Source organism: Astyanax mexicanus, chromosome 22 (assembly GCF_023375975.1).
Source record: "Astyanax mexicanus isolate ESR-SI-001 chromosome 22, AstMex3_surface, whole genome shotgun sequence".
NCBI classification, from domain to species: Eukaryota; Metazoa; Chordata; class Actinopteri; order Characiformes; family Acestrorhamphidae; genus Astyanax; species Astyanax mexicanus.
This window is the reverse complement of record NC_064429.1, coordinates 31,505,580-31,527,137: the sequence shown is the minus strand read 5'-3', so window position 1 is coordinate 31,527,137 and position 21,558 is coordinate 31,505,580. Positions and strand designations below refer to the sequence as shown.

The 21,558-nt window shown below is 37.1% G+C and overlaps 1 protein-coding gene across 2 annotated transcripts in view; it reads right to left on the bottom strand.

The window, feature by feature from the left end:
* ksr2 (kinase suppressor of ras 2) overlaps positions 1 to 21,558 on the bottom strand; it is a 183,530-nt gene that overhangs the window by 150,515 nt on the left and 11,457 nt on the right. For both annotated transcript variants that reach the window (XM_049470691.1, XM_022667280.2), the window contains exons 2-3: positions 20,902 to 21,042; positions 14,786 to 14,936 (exon numbers count right to left, since the gene is read on the bottom strand). In XM_049470691.1, the coding sequence (XP_049326648.1) occupies positions 14,786 to 14,936; positions 20,902 to 21,042 (292 nt within the window). The remainder of the gene's footprint in view (positions 1 to 14,785; positions 14,937 to 20,901; positions 21,043 to 21,558) is intronic.

The following is a 21,558-nucleotide window of genomic DNA, read 5'->3' as shown; positions in this document are numbered from 1 at the left end:
CCACAGCATGACCTTCACTGCCCCCACCCATTCTCCAACACAGCACCAGCACTGTCCTCCTGAAACCTCCACCCCTGCATTCAGGTTCCTCACAGTGCAGGTCATCCACACAGATCACAGCAAAGCAGCTCCAGCTCCTGCATCACTTCTATTCCCATGCAGAAAACACGCTTCCTGCTGGATTCTACTGCTTTTAAAGACACTAATTAATTAGCTGATTATGCATCAATTCAAGCTTTTGTTTACCAAATGCCCCAAAACGCCTCAGGCATCTGGATTTAAATGGAGCTCGCTGGAAAAAAACAGCAGACGCCACAGGTCCTATCTTCTCTAATTAATGCGAAATGAAGGCATTTAGCTGTGAGACGCTGCAACGCCCCCTCATCCACCGAGCTTTCAAGTAGAACAGGTGATTCTAATCTATTCCAAAGTCTCGCTTTTAGTTTTTAGAAAGCATGTTTACTCAAATTAACATTATGAATGCTTAATGTAAACCTTTTACACTTCAAACTATTTGAAGCAGCGTACTACTGCGTTAGAAACTGCAAAGCTGTGCTACAGGTGTTTGCTGTATTGTAACAAAAGTAATGCCAGGTGGTTGCTAAGGTGTTGCTAGATTTGTACATTTGTTAACAGCTTTTACCTGACAGTTTTATCCAAAGGTTATTCCTATTGCATTACATTACATTACATTACATTTGGCAGACGCTTTTGTCCAAAGCGACTTACAATATTGAAGTGCAAATAATAGAAGAGGTTAAGTACAAAAATAATAGAAGTTAAAAATAAAGCATCTATAGATAGGGCCTTAAGGAGGTCAGAGGGAAATAATGGGATAGAGGAGTAGAGAAGAGGAAGAAGGAGATGAGGTTAGAATTAGTTAGTTTGTTAGAGGTGTTAGGAGAGTAAGTGCTCTTTGAAGAGCTCTGTCTTCAGGAGTCTCTTAAAGATAGCGAGAGATTCTCCTGATCTGGTAGTGGAAGGTAGTTTGTTCCACCATTGGGGAACTCTGTATGAGAACAGTCTGGATTGCTTTGTGTGAATGTTTGGCAAAGCGAGGCGACGTTCATTGGAGGAGCGCAGCGGCCGGGAGGTAGCGTAAGCCTTCAGGAGCGAGTGCAGGTAGGAAGGAGCCTGTACTGTCATTTCCTTGTAGGCGATTGTAAGCACTTTGAATTTGATGCGAGCAGCAACCGGTAGCCAGTGGAGCTCAATGAGCAGCGGAGTGACATGTGCCCGTTTTGGTTGGTTGAAGACCAAACGTGCTGCTGCATTCTGAATCATCTGTAGTGGTTTTACTACACAGGCCGGGAGGCCAGTTAGTACGGCATTGCAGTAGTCGAGGCGTGAGATTACCACAGCTTGTACCAGGAGTTGGGTGGCCTGTTGCGTCAGATACGGTAAAATTTTTCCGATGTTGTAAAGCGCAAAGCGGCAGGATCGAGCAACTGAGGCCACATGGTGCGTGAAGAGAAGCTGGTCATCAACCATGACACCCAGGTTCCTAGCAACCTTTGTCGGTGAGAGAGAGAGAGAGTCGATGGTTATGGCAAAGTTGTGTTGAATAGAAGGTTTTGCTGGTATGACCAGAAGTTCAGTCTTTGAGAGGTTTAGTTGGAGGTGATGTTCCTTCATTCATGCAGATATGTCTGAGAGACACTGTGATATTCGTGCAGAGATTGAGTGATCATCTGGTGAGAACGACAGGTATAGCTGAGTGTCGTCAGCAAAGCAGTGGTAGGAAAAACCATGTGAGCGGATAACCCGACCTAGAGAGGTGGTGTATATTGAGAAGAGAAGAGGTCTGGGGAACCAGGGTTCGGTCCACTTGCAGAAGTGGACCAATATAGTGTTGGGAGTCTTGCCCAAGGACTCTTATTAGTGTAGCACAGCTTTTAGTAACTGGTTGGTTGCTATGGCATTGCTAAGCATTTGCTAAGTGTTGCTGTGGTATACAGCTCTGGAAAAAAATAAGAGACCACTTAAAAAATGATGAGTTTCTTTGATTTTACCAAATAAAAAAGATGGATGATCACAAGCCATCAAACCAAGCTGAACTGCTAGAATTTTTGCACCAGGAGTAAAGCAGCATAAAGTTATCCAAAAGCAGTGTGTAAGACTGGTGGAGGAGAACATGATGCCAAGATGCACGAAAACTGTGATTAAAAACCAGGGTTATTCCACCAAATATTGATGATTTCTGAACTCTTAAAACTTTAATGAATAAAAACTGCTGTAGATGGTAGTTGCTGAGGTGTTGCTTGGTGGTTGCCTATGGATTTCCATAGTACTTGGGTTGAGTTAGTCATTTTACAGTACAATAATTTGGCCACCAATTCTGGCAACCTCTCCTCAGTTGGATTCTATCTGCATATCTATTTGCATATACTATTTTCTGACTCTGTCACTGTCAGTGTGTAGTCATTCCACCTGGCCTACCTTAGGTAAACTTGTAGATCATTACATTTTAAATGTAATTACTTCAAGTTTTAAGTAAACATTTCATAAATTCTCTTATTCAGGCTTAAAGTGTATGAAGCAGGTTCAACCATGGCCAACCTGCATCGTCTTGCACGAGCTAATGAGACGGTAACAAAAATAGCGTTATTTTTGTCGCTACTAGCGAATGCTAATAATGTTGCAGCGATCCCTGAAAAAAAACATACGCACATTTCTGAAAATGGACCAAAAATAAGGTGGATTCATCGCCTGGCAACTGCTCCTCACACATCAAACGCTGAGCCCGACACACACTCTTTCACTAGCGCAATCAAGCCGCGCTAGCCATTCGACAAGATACATATAGCGTAGCATCATTAGCGATAAGGATACACCTTTCTCCATAGACCCCAAAACAACACTGTCATTCACTATAATGAAACACTATGATGGAGGCAGCCTCTGCGGCCTTCTGCCGTGATGTTAAAGACATAATGAATCCTTTATTCAGGGAACATCTTAACAATAAGAGCGCCAGAAGACCACCGAAGACAAAAAGACCAATGGAGACCACCCACTCTACTGTTATAAAGCTGCATCAATCCATTCAATAAGCCTGTCAAGATGGATAATGAGTAAAAATGGACGGATCAATGAATGGATATAAGTAGGCTCATTCCAAGTGTTTGTCAAGTGGTTTGCTATAGACTTCTCTTAATTAAAGCTTTTCTGTCACTAAAGACAAACAGAGAAGTATTACCAATAGAACAGGACTCTCTAGAGCAGATACATAAACATGTATGTCCATTGGCTCCATGTCTAAAGCAAGTCTTGGTGGGCCACTGGTTGTGCTATTCCTCAATTCCGTGATTCTGTCTGTGTAACATTAAGTCTTCCCATATATATTTTATTGAGTGAACTCTATTTCTCTATTTCTTTTACTACCTTTTACTGTCTTCTCCGTTCTCAATTATGGTTAAGTGGTTCAGTTCACCTTGCACCTTTAGTTTCCAAAAGAACCTATAATTGAAAAAATTAACCAATGCAAAAAAACACACGGCCTACTGGCTTTCAATGACTTTAATGTATATAAGTGTCCACATTACTTTCCAGCTAAAATGACAAGCTTTGAACATACTGGCTGGATTTTCTCAGTCAGCTTTTTGAGGAAGAGTCATCTGGAATTCGGGCTTTCAGTTAACAGCTGTGCTGAACTCATCAAGAGTTAATTACTTGAATTTCTTGCCTCTTAATAAAGTGTTTGAGAGCATCAGTTGTAAAGTTATGAAGAGTTAGAGTTACAGATATACAGAGAATAGCTCTATTTTTGAGTAATGATCTAATCCATATTATGGCAACAACTACTCAACTAAGTAAAAAAAAATTAGCTGATCAAATTTCAAGTGCAGTCACAAAGACCGTTAAAAATCTAACGATGATGAAACTGGCTCTCATCAGGACCGCCCCAGAAAAGGAAGAGCAAGTTCATCACCAGCCATAGAAACCACACGTTAACAGCTCAGCTCAGTAACAGCCGCTGCTGGCTGTTGCACCATTTAAGGCGGAATGGAAAAGTTAGCTAGCTAGCTACCTTCTGAGACAAACTACTAGCGATCTTTTTTAATGCTTGTTATGAAGAATTTGGCCATAGAACATTGAAAATACACATTAAACTATAGTAATAAAATAAACTATAGTATAGTTGATAATCGTCACTTTTAACAAGGAAACTTACATTTACTAATACATTTACTCACTTTCATTTGAAGTGTGGATCTGGAAAAGCTAACAAACCCTATCCCTTCTCCTAATCTACCCCTCCAGCCTAACAAGAATAGTGACATCTGTTCCCCTTGAAGTGCACAAGCAAAAGAGAGGAGTAGTGGTAGGGGGTAGAGCCAAGGGGTGAAATGGGATTGGGCCCAAATGTGATGTTGCATCGTAAAACAGACTGCATAACAAGAAATTGCTCATTTTTGCATGGACAATTTTGGTGCCTCCACACCAGTGTTAATTTTGTTGACGAAAAATTTTCGTCATAGTTTTCGTCAACTAAGCTTTTTTTCAAGATGAAAAAGAGACGATAACTAAATAAAACAGCATTAAAAAAATAAAAACGAGACGAAATTAACTGACATTTTCGTCAACTAATAAAAACGAGACGAAAATGCTTGGCAGGGAGAACATCCAATCAGAACTGATTTAGTTTAGTGAAAGGAAGGGACCAGTTAGGAAGAGATCCAATCACTACTACTTTAGCTGAGGTGGAGAGGCGGGACAAGCGGTGTAGTTAACCAATCAGTACCGGTCTCTACCGGACAGACTCATCTAAACTGTCGTTACTTATTGGGCTCGACTGGAAGTTAAATCAACAGTGATCAGCAGCAGGGAGAGACAGAGAGAGGAAAGGCGGTATATTTCTCCTTTGACGTCACGAAAAACAAGATAACGCGTAAACCGCGTGGAGCGACTCCATCTCCGGTAAAAACACCACTAATCTTTCAGCTTCTGCAGACCAGAGTCACACAGATGTCCATGCAGAGATCCGCGTATTAATGCTGATGTTATTTCATGAGCTGATGGTGTGTTTAACTCAGCTGTGCACTAAAACACAGAACTGATACAGATTAACTCACTCATTAAGATCAGATCATCTGTTCAGTCTCACAGTGGGAAAGATATAGCTAGTGTTAAAGCAGGAACAGGTCAGAAAGGAATGTAATAATATAATGAAAATATAACAATAAAATAAGTGAATCTATGAACCCAAAAGTTCCTTACAGCACTTTCTCATAAGTTTCTCACTTTAACTCATGAAGTCACAGAGTTCATCCTGAGAGCATCTCTACAGGACAGGGTGTGAATGTGTGTTTTTGATCTCATTTATAGACTGTAGCTAGAGTACTGCTAGAGATAAAACTAGATCCTTTAAAAGCTGTTTTTGCGTCCACAGCTCGGTTCAAACTATAATTTAACCATTTGAATGTTTTATGACCTGATTTCTAGAACAAAATTTTAAATGTAAAATATTTATAGTCACATATCTACAATAATAATATACATTAAATCATATATAAATATGGGCGCCAAGTGGTCCAGCCGTCTCAAGCGCTGCCACCATGAGCAGGTGGTTGCAGGTTCAAACCCCCGCTCATGCGGCTTTGCCATCAAGCTGCCGGCGCTCAGAGAGAGCCCTGCTCCCTCCGGGTGGGTAGATGGCCCTTTCTCCCCACATCACTCCTGCGGTGATGTCTGCAGCACAGGGCGTCTGTGAGCTGATGTATCAGAACCGAGTCTCTGCGCTTTCCTCCAAGCGTGCTGTGATGCTACTCAGTAATGCTGCATCAGCAGCAGCTCGAAAAGAAGCGACGGCTGACTTGTGTTAGTCTTCACCCTCCTGGTGTGTTGGGGCATTACTAGTGATAGGGGAGTCCTAATGAGGGGGTTGGGTAATTGGCCGTGTAAATTGGGGAGAAAATGGGAAAAATTTGAAATAAAATTATATATAAAAAAATATATTTCACATTCAAACATTAACAATATTACACATCTGGTTAATAAATGCTTATTTTTTTTAAAGTGTGTACTTACATTTACATTTACACCCTTTACATTTTAGTCGACTAAATTGACTGTAATTTTAGTAGACTATATTCTTATGACATTTAGTCGACTAAAACTAGACTAAAACTAAAAACATTTCAGGTGACTAAATTATAACTAAAACTAAACGCTATTACGTCACATGACTATGACTAAAACAAAATAAAAATTTGCTGTCAAAATGAACACTGCTCCACACCTAACCACTGTGTGAAGTGTGCACTAATCATATCAGTACAGTAACTTGTACTGTAAGCGTGTGTGTCTCTGTGTGTGTGTGTGTGTGTGTGTGTTTGTGTGTGTGTATATACACTTGTCTCTCCAGGCTAGACCTGCACTTTGAAGGCACACAGAAACCATTAAAACCATCACGAAAAAGTCAACATATGGCACGGACGGAACTGCAGGGGAGGATTATGGGTAAAACGAGGTCACAGATAAAAGCCAGTGTGATGACTCATTTCCGAGGCGACAGAGCTGTCACATACGATTTAAACTTCCACGGTATTCCCAACCCGACATAAAGGGAAGATGATCTACTGTATGTTTGCTTTGTGCGAGTTAATGAGCTTACAGTCTTTACGGAAAATGAGTCAGTCCGGGCGAGTTAACGTTAGATAATTGCTATAGAATGCTTCTGCACGCTCCTAATAACCTTACAGCTCTTTTATGTCCCGCATATTCCCGAACACAATCGAACCCGGAGCGCCTGTTATTACTGTAGCTACAGCGCGTGACTTCAGTTATCCTATTAAAACACTCCGTTATCTCAGCTGTGCAGAGTTGATGTCTCTATTGTTCCTTAATAGAGAAATACAAGCACTTAACTCACTTGAGTTTGGAAGAGTTCGAACTAGAAATGGGAAACGTAAATACATTTATATCTCTAGCTTTGTTTATAGGAAACAATCAAGGATCCCTTATCAAGGATAAGAAAAAAATAAATGTATATAGGAAGCTGTTAATTTGCGGTTTCTGAGGCTGGAAACTCTGATGAACTTATCCTGTGCAACAGAGGAAATTCTTGATTCTCCTTTCCTGGGGTGGTCCTGATGAGTGCCATTTTCATCATACAGTCATATGAAAAAGTTTGGACACCCCTATTAATCTTAATCATTTTTAGTTGTAAATATTTGGGTGTTTGCAACAGCCATTTCAGTTTGATATATCTAATAACTGATGGACACAGTAATATTTCAGGATTGAAATGAGGTTTATTGTACTAACAGAAAATGTGCAATATGCATTAAACCAAAATTTGACCGGTGCAAAAGTATGGGCACCCTTATCATTTTATTGATTTGAATACTCCTAACTACTTTTTACTGACTTACTGAAGCACAAAATTGGTTTGGTAACCTCATTGAGCTTTGAACTTCATAGCCAGCTGTATCCAATCATGAGAAAAGGTAGGAGTATTCAAATCAATAAAATGATAAGGGTGCCCATACTTTTGCACCGGTCAAATTTTGGTTTAATGCATATTGCACATTTTCTGTTAGTACAATAAACCTCATTTCAATCCTGAAATATTACTGTGTTCATCAGTTATTAGATATATCAAACTGAAATGGCTGTTGCAAACACCCAAATATTTAGAACTAAAAACGATTAAGATTAATAGGGGTGCCCAAACTTTTTCATATGACTGTATCATATTTGATGGTCTTTGCTACTGCACTTAAAGTAATTATTTTACTTGAGTAGTTCTTGCCATAATCTGGATTAGAACATTATTTAAATATTCACTATTCACTGTATACCTGTAACTCTACCTCTTCACTACTTTACTTTAACTGATGCTCTCAAACACTTTATAAAGAGACAAGAAATTCAAGTCATTAACTCTTGACGAGTTCAGCACAGCTGTTAACTGAAAGCCTGAATTCCACTGACTCTACCTCATAGTTCAGCTTCATGGTTTAGACTTTTGTATTAATCTACAATGCACTCTAACACAGGTAATAATAATAAGATTAAACATGATAAGGAAATCTTGCTTTTACACCTTTTTTTGTGTGGCTTATAAAGAATTTACACTCTCCCACAGCTTTCTGAGATCCAGTATTTGTGCTTTTTGCCCAGCACTCTTTACAACGGGTGTTTAGGGGCATATTTTACCCCGATAAATTGCCTTTTCACTGTTATCCAGGATCAAAGTAGCTCCACAAATCCTTGGTAGAATCCGGAGAGCCCTGACATTTTAAATGAGGCATTAATAACTTTAAAAGTGCACAAGAAGTGCACATCCCATAACGCTAGCTTCAGCTCCGAGTGCCGCCATCACTGTACTGATAATGACATAGACAAATTATAAGTTTATATTAAGCGGCTGTTGTAAAAAGTGCTGGGCAAAAAGCACAAAAATTGAATTGCTGGATAAACAGTACATGATAGTACAGTTTATCATGTTTTACTACACCCAAAGTAAATTTCACACTGGAGTTCATAAACAGCCATTAGTGTCTATGGAATCTTTTCTAGGTTTATTATGCAGTTATTAATCCTAAAACATAGACATTTTTCACTGTAAAACCATACGTAGTTTGAACTCAAATGATTTAAGTCTGTTTTACATAAAATTGGATATTTCTAAACAATACTCAACTATTTTGAGTTAGTTGAACATTTGTGGGCACATATACTGTACTATTCAAACTGAGATCTTTGAGTTGAACCAACTTATAATAACTGAGTTTAGTCTGTTGCCATTAACAGCTTCTTTTCCATTGGCTTCTGTCACAATCTATTTGCATACTGGGTGTGTCCAACAGTTTCTGACAGACACTCAACATCAGTGTGATCATAGTGATTCCCCCCCTGGGCTACCTTACAAATAAATCAACTTCCTCTTTAGTTGTAATAACTTGATGTTTTAATTTATGCTAACTCGAGTTTTTATTCTCCATTACTTAAAAATTTGAGCAAACCGGCTACCTTAAAAAAGTTAAGTAAACTCAACTTATCTGGTCTTACAGTATAACAAAAATAAAAAAAGTTAAATCAACTTCCCCTTTAGAGTGGAATAACTTGATGTTCTAAGTTATGCTGACTTAAATTTTCATTACTCATTACTTAACTTTTTTTAAGGTAACCAGTTTCCTCAATTTTTTTAAGTAAATTCAACTTATCCGGACTTACAATGTTGGTGTGGAGTCCCACAGGGTTCTATTGTAGGACCTATAAAATTTTTGTTAAACCTGATAATACCTTTTTATGTTTAAAAGTGATGAACTGACATATGAGACATATGGATCTAAAGAGTTACGGGGATCAACTTCCTTTTTAGCTGTAATAACTTGTTTTACTTTATGCTAACTCAAGTTTTTATTCCCCATTACTTAAAAAATTTAGCAAACGGGCTGCCTTAAAAAAGTTAAGTAAACTTAACTTATCTGGTCTTAGAGTATAACAAAAATAAAAAGGTTAAATCAACTTCCCCTTTAGTTGTAATAACTTGATGTTTTAAGTTATGCTAACTTAAATTTTCATTACCCATTACTTAACTTTTTTAAGGCAACCAGTTTTCTTGAATTTTTAAAGTAAATTCAACTTATCCGGGCTTACAGTTGTTAGCGTTGGTGTGGAGTCCCACAGGGTTCTATTGTAGGGCCTATAAAATTGTTGTTAAACCTATGCGAGATATGGATCTAAAGAGTTACGGGGATCAGTGAGATCTCATTTAAACACAGAAAAACAAGAACAAACAGCGGCAGATACAAGTTCCACACCTGTCCTGTCCACCTACACTCCCACAGCCAGCCAGCACCACAAGAACCCAGCAGGTAAACACTCCTCCACTGCATGATCTACAATTACCACCATTGTTCACCAAGGACACAGCAATGCAGCCCTGCTCTTTATGTGCCTTCAGAGACAAAATCTGTAGATTAGATGCTGTGGTGCCACAAACAGAACCTGTGTCACGTCGGAATTGACACACAAAATAAATCCTGCGTGACACCGGGAGACTGATTAGGAGCTAAAAATATCAGGAGCCATTTTTTCACATAGCATCCTCACTAACAGACAGCCCGGCCTGTCACTCGTCACTCGAGTCGCCGAGGAGCAGAATGCAGGGGGAGAAAAACTGAGAGAGCTGCAGATACCAGTCAGAAAAACACTCCAGCTCCTGGTATCACCCTGCTGCTCCTCAATCTGACAGCGGAGACTCAGCTGATGCTTTTTCCCCCCTCTGAAGTGATATATATATATATATATATATATATATATATATATATATGTACATGCCTGTGGATCAGGCACGACTGAAAGAGCTTTTCTGCCCTCTACTGGTGGAGATCTGCATGAGAAACACTTTTATTCTGCCACTACTTTCTTTTAAAAGTAGTTTAAAAAAGTTTTGGACCAATCAATCAAACGTTTGGACAGATCTCGGTACCACTTTAAAATAAGACTACCTTTATAAAGGGTTTATAAATGGTTTACAATTTGTTTATTACTGGTTACTATTAATGGTTACTTAAAAATCATGAATAATCAGTTATAACACATAACACGTAGAAAGGGCAAAAATATAGATGGCTGTGGGTTCACTATTTGGCAACCAACAGGTCATTGTTGCCCTTTCTACGTGTTATGTGTTATAACTGATCATTAATGATTTTTAAGGCATTTGCCACCTAATTAGTAACCATTAATAAACTGATTGTAAACCATTTATAAACCCTTTATAAAGGTAGTCTTATTGTAAAGTGGTACCTAGATCTCTTCTTATTCAGTGTGTTTTCTTCCTTTTTTAATGTTTTACATTTTAAACTTAACACTGAAGACTATATTAAAGCTGTGCAGAAGGGGCGTAGAGTAGTCCAGCATCTAAAGGGAGACCACTAATTTGAATCCCAGTCATGCAGCTTGCCATCAGCTGCCGGAGCCCTGAAAGAGCACAGTTTTGGACCAACCAATCAAACGTTTGGATAGATCTCTTCTTATTCAGTGTGTTTTCTTCCTTTTTTAATTTTTTACATTGCAAACTTAATACTGGAGACTATATTAAAGCTGTGCAGAAGGGGCGTAGAGTAGTCCAGCGGTCTAAAGGGAGACCACTAATTTGAATCCCAGTCATGCAGCTTGCCATCAGCTGCCGGAGCCCTGAAAGAGCACAGTTAGCCTAGCTTAGCTCTCTCTGGGTGGGTAGACGGTGCTCTTTCCCCATCTCAGTTCATACTCTTTACTACGCAATTCCATAGGTGTCGCTTAATATTATTTTTTTTTATGTCTTTAATATTAATCTACAATGTCGAAAATAAAGAAAAACAATGAAACAGAAGGTGAGTCCAAACTTTTAACTTTTAACTATTTCTTATTTTTGATCAATTTTGATCTCGATACGAACAGAATAGCCACCGCCTTTGTGTATATGGTGGTCGGGATTTGTCTGGTGATGCAGTTGGCCATAGCATAATATCTGTGACATAATATATGTGTCAAACAACAGCAGAACTTCTGAACTAAGTAAAGAAAAAAATGACTTCAAGAAATGAAGGTCAATCAATCTAAAACATTTCAAAAACTTTTAAAGTATCCTCAAGTGCAGTCGTAAAGACCATTAAAACATTATGATGATGAAACTGGCACTCATCAGGACTGCCCCAGGAAAGTAAGAGCAAGAGCAGCTAAACGCTTCACAGAGTATTTTGGTTTGTTTAACACTTTTAAGAGTTACTACATGATTCCTTATGTGTTCCTTCATAGTCTGGATGTCTTCAGTATTCATTTATAATGTAATATATATTTATAATATATATAATAATATATATAATATATATTTATAAAATATATATTTATTATATACTGTATTTGTTGATTATTAATGTTTGCACATGAACATGCACTGTCCAACTGATACTCTAAAAGAGGTGATTAGTTAAGTCAAGTGTGATGGGAGTAAGAAAAGTACTAAAATGTGCAGGGCTAAGTGTTTGCATGATGTTTTGCAAAGTATATCAGTGTTATCCGTTGTGTATGATGATAATTTAATACCAGGGTAATGGAATGTAATAGCAGCACAGGTAATCTGAGTATGAAGGTATTTAATGTAATTAATGTAATTTTATATCTATAAAATGCATCGATGTGTCGTGTATTTAATACCTACAATCATTCAATATATTCTCCAGCTCAGGTATAAAACAGCACTGTTTTGTATCATAATCCTGTGCCGCCCTCTTCTGGCAGAATCATGATACTGCAGAGGGAACTGTTTCCCTTATACAGCAGTATTCTCTAGATTCCTAGAAAGAAAAGCCCTTCATAATTTTCAGTAGAGGGCAGTTGTCATTTTTGAGCATTTCCATTGATCCATTCAACAAATTATCATATATTTGTATGAGAAAAATGTACATTATGTCAAAGTTTGAAACAAGCACAAATGGAGACCAAAGATTTTTGCATGACAGAGACAAAATAATTCTTCATTTTACATCAAAAAAAAAAAAATCCAGACAGATATTTCACAGATACATATAGGGCCCTATATTACACCCTGCACAAGGTGCATTGTGATGTTCATTGCTATCTTACACCCTATCAACAGTCTTATATTTTTATGATGCATCGTTTAAATTGCAACAGTACAAGTAAATATATCTATGCTGATAGGGTATAAACTGCCATAGGTAAATTTATATATATATATAAATATATATAAATATATAAATATTTATATATATATATATATATATATATATATATATATATATATATATATATATATATAAACTGCCGTAGGTAAATCACATCTGACATGAGATCTCATCTGGAAATTACAATTTTTGTTTTTGTATAATTTGACATATGATACATTTTATATATATTATTTTGTTTCCCAATATGTTTAACTCAGCAAACTGGTAAGGATCTGTTTATTGCAAAGGTGTAACTAAGTACAAATACTGTGTTACTTTAATTAAGTAGAAATGTTGTAGAAATCTGTACTTTACTGGAGTAATTATTATTCCGACGACTTTTTACTTCTACTTCTTACATTTTCACACAATTATCTGAACTTTCCTGCTTCTCATCTTTCAAAAAAAAACCCTATCCAGATAAATCTCTCCATCCAGATAGAGAGTGAATCTGATTGTGATTGGATGTAGAGAAGTATAAACATATGCCATTCCATCTATCCATCCATCCATCCATCCATCAATAAACATAAACAATAAACCATTCAGACGCCCTATTGGTTTATACTGTGTTCCATCACACCTGCACACTATTCTTTAACCTATTCTTTAATTAATCTATCTATCTATCTATCTATCTATCTATCTATCTATCTATCTATCTATCTATCTATCTATCCATCCATCCATCCATCCATCCATCCTAGAGGTGCTGAGCTTTTTTCTATTGAGTATTAAATATAATTCTACAATGTAGTAAATTATACAAATAAATAACAAATATTAACCAGAATGCATGTCCAAACTTTTGGATGGTACTGTTTATTTAAAATCTCTTTTTATTTTTAATTCACTTTTTAATCACACCCAGTTTTAGTCTGTATATTCTTCACAGATTATCTATCTTAGCCACTAGGTGCCGCCCTTTGCAACCGTTTTGATCCATATTCATTGTTTTTAAAGAAATGTACTGTGGGTTGTACAGCATATTTACAGCTGGAAAATGTACATTGTTCATGTGGGAAAGCTCTTACTTTCACTATTAAACATATCAATTAACTCTAGTGCTGTTTTTCTATTGATTCACTTTTTTTCACCAACGGTTTAAGTAATCGCTGATCACCATCATTCACATTTGTTCCTCTATGATGTTTCTCCACTGTCCTTCCACTGTTTAATAATGCGTTAAACAGTTCTTAACCTGAGTTTAGTAGTTTTAGCCACAATCTTCTTAGATGTTTTCTCTGCATTATTAATCCAGGCATATAATCTGATTCTTGTGAAACAGATGAACATCTTTTCCACAACCACAGGATGAGTCTGTCTTTCTACATGGTCATTTAAAAAAAATGAGAAGCTACTCCCTGCATCAGTTAGCATTAAATAACTAGTTACCATATGAAACATAAAATTTACCCATACAGTCCAGGTCAATACATTTTTTGGTATTCTAACTAAGTAAATAAGGGAGGAAAGAGCCTACCTCATTTACTTAGTTAGATCCAGGTCAATACCTTTTTTGGCCAGACAGTGTAAAAACAGCCTGTCCCAAAGTGAATGCTTGCAATTTGTGTACTTATGTGCAGATTCCAATGTATGATTTAAATTCTTAATGACCATACTATTTTTAAAACATCAGTGCAGACATGGACAAATAAAATAAAACCAAAAATCAACTAAAACTATAATAAAAAAAATATTGTAGTAGATGACAATGAATGAATGAATCTGATAAAATGTTGACACACAATCTTTAATAATAAAATGTGTGTCAGATCCTGAGAGCTCCATTGTGGAGTTAGGTCTGAATTACTGAAGTAACTCAGTAATGAGCTGACGTATTTGTTATCTCAAAATAAATTTTCTCCATGTATAAATTGACACAGAAACATTTGTAGACCTAATTTCCATGACTTTTCCAAAACTTTCTGGGTATTTTTATTTTTCCAAAACTTCTTCAGGCCTGGAAATGACTTTTCCAGGTTTTTCATGACCGTACGAACCCTGTATTATTTAAATGTGTGTTCCAAACCAGATCTCTATAAAACTAAGTATCTTGTTTTATTTCCTCCTTTGATCTGTGATATAGAACTCACCTGATTGGTGGGCGGAGCGTAGGCAGGTGAGGGAGGCGTTCAGACGAGCACACTCCTCCTCACTCGCCCCAAACTTCTGCAGCGTCTCAGACACCCCCTCATCCCCCATCTCCAACAGAGCCTCCAGAGTCAGCTCACCCGGAGAGATCTCCTACAACACACACACAAATACACAGAGAAAGAGAAAAGACAATTAGATCTCCAATGTTAAAAATAAATACAGTACTGTGTTGTAGAGTTAGATCGGGCTACCCAGTTCTGCCTGACCCCGACCCGAACTGCCACATACACTGTAATGTTTTAGTAAGTAAAGTGTTAAAACTGAGCATTTTAAAAAAATATTTTCAGGCTGTTGGAATCTGAAACAAAATGATGTTTAGAATGATGTTAATTAACATTGAAACACTGAAGAAGCATAGTTAAGCGCATAATGTGGACAAGTGGAGGAGCTTACTTGTGCGTGAGCCCCAGAGCTGCTTACAGTAATTATAACATTCATTCAACTTGTGCAACTTAAAAAAAAAAAGTTTTATTTGTTACTTTTTAATATTGCAATATCACGCCATAGCTTTATATAAAATAAAAATAGCATTAAAAAAGAGACGCCTACATCACAGACCACTTTCTTGAGCCCGACCCGATCCGCCCCATAAACTGTCATTATGAGCCCGAGCCCGATTTAAACCCCATCTTTTTTGGGTAAGTACAGCAATAAAACTGAGCTTTTCACAAATATTTTCAGGCAGTTTGAATGAGTGAAATCTGTTCAGAATGACGATAATTAACATCGCAACACTGAAGAAGCATAGACCTACTATTTAAGAACAATGTTTATTAAGAACAGCTACACACAGCGCTGCAAGTCAAGTCCGTAATGCAGACAAGTGGAGGAGCTCACGTGTGCGTGAGCCCCAGAGCTGCTTACAGTACTTATAACATTCATTCTAACTTGTGCAACTTTTTTAAAACACAGTTTGATTTGTTACTTTGTTATATTTTAATTATAGCTTTATATAAAATCAAAATAGCATTAAAAACAGACGAATACGGCACAGACCATTTTCTTGAGCCTGATCCGCCCCATAAACTGTCATTGTGAGCCCGAGCCCAATTTAAACCCCACATTATATTAGTAAGTAGACTGTTAAAAACGAGCTTTTAAAATATTTTTTTAGGCTGTTTGAATGAGCGAAATCTGTTCAGAATGATGTTAGTTAACATTGCAACACTGAAGAAGCATAGACCTTTAATAAATATGTATATATATATATATATATATATATATATATATAATATAAAAGTGTTTATTAAGAACAGCTACACACAGCGCTGCAAGTCAAGTGCGTAATGCAGACAAGTGGAGGAGCTCACGTGTGCGTGAGCCCCAGAGCTGCTTACAGTACTTATAACATTCATTCTAACTTGTGCAACTTTTTTAAAAACACAGTTTGATTTGTTACTTTGTTATATTGTAATTATAGCTTTATATAAAATCTAAATAGCTTAAAAACAGAGGAATACGGCACAGACCATTTTCTTGAGCCTGACCCAACCCGGCCCGAGTTCATAATAGTTTTAGGTAGTGTTAAAAATGTGTGTAAAGCAGGATTAACATTTCTGGACAGTGCATCAGTCCATTGCAGGGTATCACACACATAACATTCACCTATACACTCGCACCTAGAGGGGGGATTATTGCCTGTTGCACATTGGAGGCAAGAAAAACAGTCTGGAGTGATCTGAAACTTTTTCTTAACATAGTGATCTGCATGTTCCAAATTGTCCTTTAAATTGCATGCTCTTTTAACTGAAACAAAAGGAGTTTAAGCAAAACGTGTGAAACTTTGGGATCAGTTTCTAGAATACGCCAATGCTTCTGAAATTTGGTTACTTTTTTTTTTTTCAAAATATATGTAAAGTATTGTCCCACTCATTCAGCTGCTAGTCAGCTGTATTTCCTGCACAACACCTTACACATCTTAAGATGTTTCACAGGAAGATGGGACAAAAAAACACCTGAAATACTGATTAATTTATGTAATTTTTATGTATTTATCGTCTCAACCATAGACTGTTTATAGCTGGACAGAGCATCGTCTCTCAAAAGTGAAGCCACCACAGGTCGGGCCCCCCCCCCTGCAGTTAGGTTGCAGAAAGCTGTGTAACCCCACCCATCCCCATAGGTTTCAATGGCAAAACAGACAACTTTTAATCACGTTTTTTCCCAATATACTGTAATTCTACCTCCATTATTTAAATGCAACAGCTAGTGTAACCTCTGCTTATATTGGTAAATTTTTATATCCCCACAGAATTCGTTTTTTAAAACGTTATTCAGCTCTATTCAAAAAAGGTGTGGTTATTGTAAAAGGGCTGGTTATGGGCGGGACCAATAACAGACCGTCAGCTCCGCTCCACTCAGCAGCCTGTGACCTCGAGGCAGCCCTCAGGGGCGGGGTTATTTAAATGAGTAGGCTGTCTCTCCACAGTCTTTCTCCCTCCTCTGGTCTCTACTGCACAGACTCGGGTATCAGGATCGCCAACATGGAGGAAGATTTTGGCTTCATTTTTATTGAATGAATGGGAACGGCGACACAGCGTCCATCTTTTTTACAGTCTCTGGTCTCAGCCTTTCCTGATTTAGGGTTGTAAATATTATCTTCTTCTAATACCATAAAACCATCCCTGCCACACTCCATAGCTGTACATAGGGATGCTTTACATGCCTGCCGAGTGCTTACTCATAACTCGTAAACTCAAATCAAATCTAATGTATTTGTATAACAGAAATGTGATCACAGGACAGTGATTCAGGCAGAACATTAAACATACAATACAGAATACAGAACCCCCACATATAAGAGGGGATCATCCTACCACTGGTCAGACAGCTTTAAATTAATGTTAAAAGTCAACTGTTTCTACATTATCTATAGCTCCCTATTATCTCTCTGTACAGTTTTTTGTCTCTTCTCTCTGTAGCCACCAACACTGTGATGTTAGTAATAAAATGCTTGGACCAATATTTATTTAAAGCAGCTTTGTGACAACCTTTGTTTTATATAAACCCATTTTAATTGAATTTGAATTTTAAAACTAGTAAATATAGGCAATTTCATGTATTATAGTAAGCTTCACTTTGGATAATAAGAGGAATAGATTAATAGATAAACTTATTTTCCCAGTAAAACACTATGTTAAGGCTCATATTAAAATCTAAAATAATAAAAAACATTTTTAGCTCAACACCAATAACCTGTAGTTACTCTTCCTCACCAACAGAGGACATCAGCACCATGGACAGCAGCACACAAGCAGAGTAAAAGAGACCCAGTTCAAGGCTGGTTCAGCAGAATAGCAGAATTGTATTACAATCACAAGCATCAATCAGCATGTCACAACTCGATCCCAATCCCCCAACTCTTCAAATCCTATTCAAAAGTATAAGACGGAGATCCATCATTCCACAGAACACAGTTCCAACACCACACAGGGGTCTCAACACTGGAATGCTCTATACCTCTCCAGCCACACATGGCTTTCGGTAAGGTGCCAAGAGGTTCATGCTTATCTTCTCCCTCAGAGAGTCCTATTCTATTGGCAAAATCTGTTGTACTCATATTGCTGCATGACATGCATGCACTTCAGAAGACGAGTTGGATTTTGATACAACACCTGTACTTTTTCTTCTTCTGTTGTTTAATGGGTGACAATAGCCTGCCTCAACATCCTGTAATTGGTCCATCCAATTGAACCGCCCAACAATTTTAACCACACCATGGTTCATACCATGGTTCACATCACCTTTTTTTCCAATCAACTGTCTGAAATTCTGAAGCTCTGATCCAAAAAAGGTAGAGCAGTTCTGTCAAATAGCTTCGGGTCTGTTCAGTAAATTCAATTCAGTCATGCTAAACGACAGACTGAAAAAACGAGGCGTAAAATTTACTTTAAAATCTTTTTGCAACTTTCTGCATTTGCTTTTTTAAGTAAATTTGAATTTGAGTGAATTTGAGTAACAGCTCAGTTTCTAGACTTAAATGTTACATAGAGTAAAAAAGTTAACTGAACTTCAGTCAATCATTTCTTTTAGTAAACTTTACTTCATTTCTGCATACAATACTACCTAATTACAATTACTTCATTTATACAATATTACTCAAATAATTTATGATACATAATATATTATAATTCCTGAAATGTAAATATTTTTAGTTAAAACACACATATTACACTGTCTCAACACATGAATGGCATGTAATACATTCTTTATACTAGTATACTAATAGAATGTATTACATGCCATCTATGTGTTGAGGCAGTGAGACTTGGTCTGTTTACAAAATAAATCTTTGAGATTATGTAAATATTTAAATGTGTGTTTTAACTAAAATTATATATAATAATACTGTATAAATTAAGTAATTGTAATCAGGTAATATTGTATGCAGAAATTAAGTAAAGTTTACTAAAAGAAAGGACTGACTGAAGTTCAGTTCACTTATTTACTCTGTGTAACATTTAAGTCTTGAAACTGAGATGAAGTTACTTAAATTTACATGAAATAAATTTACTTAAAAAAAAGCAAATGCAGAAAGTTGCGAAACTTTTTTTAAGTAGATTTTACGCATCATTTTTTTCAGTGTAATACACTTACAGAACTGCAGTAATATTAAACTGGTGGTAAACAGTCCCTGAAAATAGTCCCTGACCCACTGTCCACCACAAAACTGTTAGGACAAGGCTAAAACCCAGCAAACGGCTGTTATAAAACACCACTTTCTAGCAAACACAAACTGCCACGGCTGTAATTCTACAGCAGATACACTCTAAAAACAGCCTACAGTCATTTCAATACCAAATATAGGTTTTCAATTCAGTGGAAGCCTCAGCGGATAAAGGAAGGGTCAGCACTCTGCCCTCTGACCACCAGAGTCTCTCGTGCTCCTGAAAGTGTGCTCCAAGAACAGAGTTGCAGGTCTTTCCGAAAAATATTTTTTTGGGAGTAATACTGAAAAGGAAGTGTGTATGAATGGGATTCACTTATCATCCTTAGTTCGGTATCTTTGGTAAAACCTGGACATGAAGAATGAACTGAAGTTTCACCAGCTTTCTGTTTCTAAACATTCCTAACAGTCCTAAAAGAAACATGCTATAAAGAGCTAGCCCAATACCCAGATCAATCACACACCCAGATGCCAAAAGTCATGGGACAACGACTACAAGAACTGGTACTGTGTCCCATGACTTTTGGCAAGTCTAATGAAGGCTAAAGAATACTAATTTGACCTGTGAGACGTATGTGTGTAAAGTCTCCTGCACTGAAAAAAAAAATTATAAGTAAAATTTACTTTAAAAAAGTTTCTGCATTTGCTTTTTTTAAGTAAATTTAATTTTAGCTCGGTTTCAAGACTTAAATGTTACATAGAGTAAATAATTGAACTGAACTTCAGTCAATCCTTTCTTTTAGTAACCTTTACTTCATTTACTTTTGCTGAATCAGTCCTTTCTTTTAGTAAACTTTACTTAATTTCTGCATACAATATTACCTAATTACAATTACTTACTTTATGCAATATTATTCAAATAATTAATGATACATAATATATTATAATTCCTGAAATTTAAATATTTTTAGTTAAAACACACATTTGTATACTAAAAAGAATGTATTACATGTCATCCATGTGTTGACTGTTGAAGTAACTTAAATTTATCTGAAATTAAATTTACTTTAATTTAATCTTACGCATCATTTTTTTCAGTGTACTGTTACTGAACCTAGACCTGACCAACTGCAGCATCAACCCCACATCATTTACTTCTGCTGAGACTTTTTTTTTTGGCAGGCAGTGTATATATATATAAATATAATATATAAACATTTATCAATTTTGGAAACAGTAACCACCAAAACCATGGTTTTGATTTGTGATTTTTTTTGTACTTTAGAGGAAATCCTGGAGGTGTTTAGGTCTTTCAAGTCTGGGAAAAACCTCAGGTGTTATACAATGTTCAGCACTCAAATGTAATCCTAGTCCCTGTCCCTTGGCTTTTACTATGTCAGTGTAATAATCTTGCACAGCACAGAAGGTCAGATATCAGTGGTCCATTACCTCAGTCACCTCCTTCCTCATGTTGACGATACGGAACCAGTGTGTGAGGCGAGGGAACCCGTCCAGCTCCACGTTCCGCTCCTGTAAGGGCACTTTATTCTTATAGGAGAGCTGCCGGCTGAAGTACTTCACCAGCTTTCCCTGAAAAAAAAGAGAGAGAGAGAGAGAGAGAGAGAGAGAGAGAGAGAGAGAGAGAGAGAGAGAAAGAAAGAGAGAAATGTCAGTACTGTTTTAATACTAGTACTGTCAACGTTAAAGCATTAATGCATGTGATTAACTAGAAATCAGTAACGCAATATTTTTTGACACAAGCTAATTACGGCACCAAGTTTGAGCCGATGATGGCAAGCTGCATAACCAGGATTCAAATCTGCAATCTCACAATCATAGTGGCAGTGCTTTAGACCGTTGGACCACTCAGAGCCCCTGATTGAGAAGTATAAAGCCTCCCAGCATTGAGCTGTGGAACAGTGGGACTACATTCTCTGGAATGATGGAGGGACTGAGATGAGTTGTGCACTTGGGGATGAGATCACTTGTCACTGAATGCAATCAAACCCTCACAGCAATGCTCCATTTAAATCTAGTAGTAACATTTCTTAGGACAGTAGAGACAGTTACTCCAACAAAAGCAGGATAAAATCTTTTTAATCTCTT